Source organism: Helianthus annuus, chromosome 16 (assembly GCF_002127325.2).
Source record: "Helianthus annuus cultivar XRQ/B chromosome 16, HanXRQr2.0-SUNRISE, whole genome shotgun sequence".
Taxonomy (NCBI): Eukaryota; Viridiplantae; Streptophyta; class Magnoliopsida; order Asterales; family Asteraceae; genus Helianthus; species Helianthus annuus.
This window is the reverse complement of record NC_035448.2, coordinates 11,081,268-11,088,248: the sequence shown is the minus strand read 5'-3', so window position 1 is coordinate 11,088,248 and position 6,981 is coordinate 11,081,268. Positions and strand designations below refer to the sequence as shown.

The 6,981-nt window shown below is 31.4% G+C and overlaps 1 protein-coding gene across 1 annotated transcript; it reads right to left on the bottom strand.

Annotated features, from left to right (window-relative positions):
* Window positions 1–792: 792 nt before the first annotated feature.
* Window positions 793–1,969, bottom strand: LOC110918949 (protein SOB FIVE-LIKE 3-like). The gene is made up of 2 exons (XM_035986030.1): window positions 1,821–1,969; window positions 793–1,462 (listed from the first exon to the last, which is right to left on the bottom strand). The coding sequence occupies exon 2, from the start codon at window positions 1,443–1,445 to the stop codon at window positions 972–974; it is 474 nt and encodes a 157-aa protein (XP_035841923.1). The 5' UTR covers window positions 1,446–1,462; window positions 1,821–1,969; the 3' UTR covers window positions 793–971.
* Between the last annotated feature and the right edge of the window lie 5,012 nt (window positions 1,970–6,981).

Genomic DNA, 6,981 nt, shown 5'->3' with positions numbered 1-6,981 from the left:
TAACACCTTATCGAATCATTACGCTATAACTTAAGAGAATCCATAACTTAGGAACAATTGTAAACTTTTATATCATCAAAAGCAATAGTAACCATACACGTTCATGCAAGCTAATCAAGTAATCAATGAAAATAATTTTTTTAATGTCACAACACGGTTCTATGAATTAAGCCTTTATTATACCTTCTTTTTTTTTGCTTTAGAAACACGCAAATAAATATTAGCTGTATGATATAATTATTAAGACTTAACTTATAAATAGTACTACTAACTATAGCAATAATTAACTATCATTAATCTCATAAAGAAAAGTGATCATACTTATCAATCCTTATCTAACTAACTCCAAATTGGATTAACAAAAATAATTAGGCTAATTAAGGATAATGGATCATGTGCAGCATGAGATGGTTATGGTGTAATCTATCTGTGAAGTTGGGTGTTTGAGCTGTGTCTTACCTTCATGTCATGTGCTTTACCAACTTTACAAGTGTTCCATTCTACTATCTCATTGTACTGTACAAATCTTTCATGCATTTACTTGTTAGATTCTCAATCCAAATTTTATATTTTTTTTATCTTTCCTTTTTGTAAAAAAAAAAAAAAAAAAAAAAAAAAAAAAAAAAAAAACAATATTTTTAAGACCAGCTAACTCATACGCTCTCTATAGTCTAAAGTAACCTACTCCTAAATCTGCACCAATATTATCGACCACGGGATTAGTAAGTAGAAACCTTTACTGCACACGTTGATACCGCTACGCTACGTACGATTCGTAAAAAAGACATGACAAGGATTTAACATATGATGGATATTTCATAAGATTTACAGAAACCATACACACAAAAAATAACAGTATGATTCCTAGTATTAATCAAAAGCTTTAGCTAGTTGCTACCTGCCAGTGGTTAGTGTTTACCACCACCGCCGTCACCGTCACCGCCACCGCCAGCCACCACCTTTTTTCATTATCACTTTCTTTTACTCAAAAACCAAGCCCTATTACCACTTTGAACAGTAGTAACCACACCTCTCTTTTCATTCACCAAGCTCTCCTCATCTTTCTTTCTTGATTCTTCACCCCCTCCAACTTTCTTCTTCCTTGCTGCTGCTTTCTTGTTCTTCTTGGTTACACCCTTTTGGTTTTCTTGTTGGGCCTGTTGGGCCTGTTGCAGGTGCAGATAACTTGGGCCTGAAGAAGCATCAGAAGTCATTGAATCATCAGTATCTTCATCTTCATCTTTAACAACACCTTTCTTCTTCCTACCACCACTGTTATGATCACACACTCCACCACCACCACCACCATAACCACCATAACCACCACCACCACCACCATCATCATCATCATCCATGGAAGAACCAATGTACATTGTCCACCCAGATTCACTGCTCTGACATTCTTCCGTTCTATGATCTCCATATATTTTGGAAGATGGTTCCATTCTTGATTTCTTTCTGCCTGTTTGATCAAACAATAGTCAACTCAATAACAACAATAATAATAATAATAATAAAAATAATGAAAGAAGCAAGTCAAGAACACAAGATAAAAAGGAGTTTATTCTCCTCAACTGATCTTTATATATAAGTACAAACCAATTAGCTGGATCTAACCCCACCTCACAAAGAACAAAGAACAGAAATACCTTTTGGAAGGTGGACAAAAAAACACTAGTAATATGTAACACAATATAAACTCATGTAATAATGCAATATCATTTATCATTTATCATTTATTTTTTAAATTTAAATTTAAATTCTATCTTCTCAACCTATCTAGCAATCTAAATAAGGTCATAAATTCTCTGAGTTTTCACCTGTTTACCATCACCAGCTGTCAAAATAACACTTTAAAAAGAAGAAAAATAGTTTTTTTTTTTTTTTTTATGAAGCAAAAGGCATAATTGACACAAGTTCTTGAATATTGAAAGAAGAGGGGAGGTGGGTTGTTCAGTGAATATCCAATCATATTTACTATTACACTGCGTTTCATTTAATACAAAGATGCAAGGCTTGCTTTTTTATGACTAAATAAATGCATATACAGATAGAACATGTATACATACAGGCTATATATAGTCTTGATGTGACAAAGAGTATGTGCATAATGCATGTGCATGACCCTCTAAACTTCTTTCTTCTTAAATGTCTTTTGAGTATGGTATCTTCACTTGATATTACATTGAAGTTAACTTTCTTTTACATTAGGGATGCACAAAAAAATCCGGGTTGGGAACCGAACCAGTTTTTGTTGGCGAATTTTCAGAAAACCGGATGATCAGAGAAGCGTGTAATCACTCTCATATCAAATTATTTCGGTGGTTCTCCCGAATAATTTAATTGGATACAACTCTAATTTTCGAGAAATTGAACAAGTGTATGTCCGTATGGAATTTGTCTGAACCAGAGAAATATGATCAAAACTGTCTACGAATTTTGGGGTTGGGGATGATTAACTGCCTAATGGCAGTTAGCTCGACCCCAGCCAGGGACTTTGCCCCTTAGACCCCGCCAAGGGCTGCCGCCCCTTGGACCCTGCTCCTAGGGGCGCTGCCCCCTTGGAACCCCCGTAGAATACGGGCTCCGCCCGTACACTTCGAATTATAATAACTAAAACAAGCGTGCACTCCCGCACCTCCTAACTTGCTTGATGTGTATTATTATTCGGTTTGATCACAAGTCAATTCTGATTACACAAAAATATCTAACAGTTTTGAACCCGAACCTGACCTGACCCGAACTAAACCATGGCGTTGACCCAACCCAACCTGGTTTCAACCCAAACTAGTTTGGGCCCATAAACCTAATAAGTCGAGTTGGGTTGGGCCGGAGTCTAACGTGTCGAGCCTAATTTAGAGGTGTCATTACAAATTGTTTTCTTACAAAGTATTATGGTATATGGTCACAATCTTTTGACGATATACATGGAAAAAAATCTAAGTCTCGATCGAAAGGGTAGGATCATTACGACAATTTCAACTGACTTGAGAAAGTAGACGAAGGGAAGCGTGTGACGCGTAAATGTATTATTGGTCGATTTTAAATTTGGAAGTGAGTGAGAACACATGTAAGAAGAGTAGGCTTTTAACATGGCTAAAACACATGTAGACAAGACCAAATGACTAAGATGTTGTTGTTTGTTTGTCACTATGTCTTATTATTCGTTTTCTTGAAAACTAACAAATTATATTATTTAAACAACTTACATCAAATGTCTAACTTTTTGCCCATCTTCAGGTTACATGTCCAACACGTTGAAACAATCGTAAGCGTTAGGTCTCGTGTTTGAATCCGTGTTTCACTGATATTTGCCTTTTTAACCCATCGAATATCATATGGTCCCGTTGGTTAGGGCTCGTGTTTGAATCAGTGTTTCACTGATATTTGTCTTTTTAACCCGTTGAAGATCATATGATCCCGTTGGTTAGTAGAGTATTGTCATTTCCAATAAGATTTACAAATTAGGATTCTAATGATTATAAAATATTAATTAATATTTTATATATGTGTTATCTCATCAAGTATGCTAGAAATTAAATTAAAGATTGGGTGCTTTATAGTGGAAGATATTACAGGATAGCCAACAGGAGAAACTCTGTCCTTTTCCTCTGCATCATTCATCATGTCTCTTTTCAAAGAATTTAATGAACACTTTTTCTTTTTACCTTTCTTTGGACTTCAAAAGGGTATGGCAAAAAATAGACAGATTTATCTGATTTTAAAAGATGAGATATTTGGGAAGCTTCAATAATGGGTAAAATAATTTCAACTTAATAAAAAAATAACCAATTTATTATACAGAATTATATAGATTATCAGTAAAAAGTTTGTTTCTTTAAATAAAGAAATTCCAATATTTTAAAGAGACAAATACATTTACTTGTTTAACTAGTTTGAGTAGTCGCAAGGGAATGAAAAACAAATTAGGCTTTCCTGTGCATCACTTTTAGGCCCCCACTGGATAGTAGTAATTTTCACTTAATTATATATTACTTATGAGATCACTATAGTTATGTTACAAAATTAGTTTTATTTTAATCAACTCAGAGTTCTCTAAATTCTCAAAGCTATGTTTTGTGACAAGCTTTGGTAATATAAAACTATGCGTTATGATCTAATACCAATTGTTCACGGTTTAAATGTGTAGACAGGGGGCGTGAGGGGGATATTTTTTTCAACCAACTATGTTAAAACACATCATGCCCATTGTTTTATGTTTTTTTAAATTCATATAATAACACTAGATAATGAAACAATTATTCACTCTAGTGAGAAAAATAAAGCTCCATGATGATGTGGCACTGATATATATGACAATCACTTTTTAGCGTAAGAGTGAAAATTAGGAAACCATAATACATAGTCTAAGCAAAGAATCATGTTTGTGATAATGACCTAAAAATAGTTTTTTTTTTCTCTAGAGAAAATAATTTAATTTTTTTTAAACAACTACGCTACTCCTAAATAGTTTTATACATGTACAAGAGTAAATTACAAGTTGTTAGCTACAAGAGAGTGTCTATCTTTTGTAGTTTGGCCCCAATCCTTTTTCGTACTTTTTACTTCTATCCTTTCACTTTTCTAATTTATATATTTTGTAAGAACTGTTCTTATTTTTTGAGATATGCACATCTACAAATATTATATCAGTTATTTAGTTAAGATGTATATTAAGAACTTTTTAACTAAATAAAAATCACATTTAAAGGTCCGCACGAATTGTAGAGATTTTTTTACTTTCAATTTCACCATTTACACTATAAATAATATCTGTATTTGACTCATTTAATTTTATTTAATTTGTTTTTACTCTAATAACTTTTGTTTGTTAACTTTTTTAAAGTAAGTAATTGTGTTTAAATTTATTCTCTCGACATTCAGGTAAATGCTTTATTAAAAACAAAGTTATATTCAAAATAAAGTGTTTCTTGGTATTGCAAACAATATGAGATATGTTTACCTACACATATTATTTCAATTATTAAGTTAATAAAAAGATGAATATCAATAACTTTTTATGTTAATAGAAATTATATTTAGAGGTCAGAAGAGGTTTCTTTCTTAGCTTTTAGTTTCACCAATTACACCATAAATAATATGCATCTTTAAATTATTTAATATTTAGTTAATTTGCTTTTACTTTAGTAAGTTGTGTTCGTTAACTTTTTTTAAAATGTGTAGTTATGTTTAGTTTTTTCCCTCGACATTCCGTATAAATTTTAAGTTGTGTTCGTTAACAATCCTGTAAAATTTTTATTGAAAATAGAGTTGTATTCAAAATAACGTGTGTCTTGGTATCATAAACAACACAAGTGCCAATATCGTATATCATGTATCGTGATGAAACAAACCGAACCGATTCCGACCTAATATCAATAACATATGTCAATATCCTTTTAGACATAGCAACACCTTTCCCCCTCTTTTGATTGCTATATCGAACGTTGACACCGTAATAATCCAAACTTATACCAGTCAAGTTTCCGCCGAGTATAGCGAGAAAGCCCACTAGTGGTTAGAAATGTTGCAAGTTTCATGAAAGGTTATTATTATTCGCCATATATTTAGTTATTTTAATGAAATATATATTACTTTTCATAAAAGGTTATGATTCTCTATTTAATGTTAGTTAATTTAATAAAAAAAAGTTATTACTTTTCATAAAGAGTTAATTGTACGATTTCACCAAATCCTACAACTTGTACTCAATTCTATGATATATTTTCGCATAACACTTCTACATACAAATATATATTCAACCAAGCAAACGAGTTGTATGAAGTATGAATACCAAAATATATCCATATGTGGGTCCTATCTTATTGCATAGTGAAAATTTCTACTATATAAAATTAAATATTATGAAAAATCATAACAATTCTAATTTAGGGTTTAAGTTATTGTACAAATAGATCTTAACATACAAAATCCCTTTGACGTAAGAAATAAAGAAGATAGTTTTTTTCTCATCTTACTAAGCACACATTTTAGTCTCAGGATAAAATAAATAAATAAGTATATAAATAAAATCGTGATTTTACATTAGTAGAGTAATTATAATTTTGTAGAGTAGTTATAATTACTCTACCCTACAATAATTCCTCTACTACTGTAAAATGACAATTTTTTTTAATATTTTCCAATTAAATATCATTATTAAGTAGTTACATTTTTGATAAAACATCATTCTTAAGTAGTTACATTTTGCAATAAAACATCATTCTTAAATAGTACAGAAAAGAATTTCAAAAAAAAAAAAATCCCTACTTCACTTCTTACGTTAAGGGCATTTTGTATGTTAAAACTCATTTGTATTTAATCTTTATACAGTACAATTGATACGCCTTTAATCACTTCTTGATCTTTTAGCATTTTTATCTTAGACCACCCGTTAATTGGGTGCACCGATGTCATCTCACCACACCTTTAACGCTATTTCCTCAGCCAAACCAATATCACGCCAAACCACAACATCACACCAAACCAACTGTCCCTTTGGAAGTTGGCCTCTTCACGTCCTTACACTCATTTCACCTATCTAATTAACTTCCAAACCCAATAAAAAAATTACAATTCACCCACTATGAATTTAGTTTTTATTTATTCAATATAAATATTTTTTTAATAAAAATGATTAGTTAAACTACAATGTGATAATTAAATGGTGAGTTAGTTAAAGTTAAATCCTACGTGGTAGTGACGTGATGAAATGTTATGCAATTTTAGTTAAGCCACAATGGGTGGTCTTACAACAAATTATTATTGTTGAAGTAGGAGCAAACTACTCACAATTTAGACTAAATAAGTAATTTATGTTGAAATCAAATGTTAAATTTCGACTTATCAAACGGATCATATGGTACGTTTAGTTTACTTTAATTGAAAAAAAACTCAAGTATGGAAAGGTGGAAATCATGTATTTAATATATGTACCTAAACCATGATATTGTCATGTTGGCTCTTCCTAATTCATTAAAT

What these genes read in the sequence shown, in the direction of transcription:
- LOC110918949 (XM_035986030.1), bottom strand. Translation starts at nt 1,445, where the DNA reads ATGGAACCATCTTCCAAAATATATGGAGATCATAGAACGGAAGAATGT.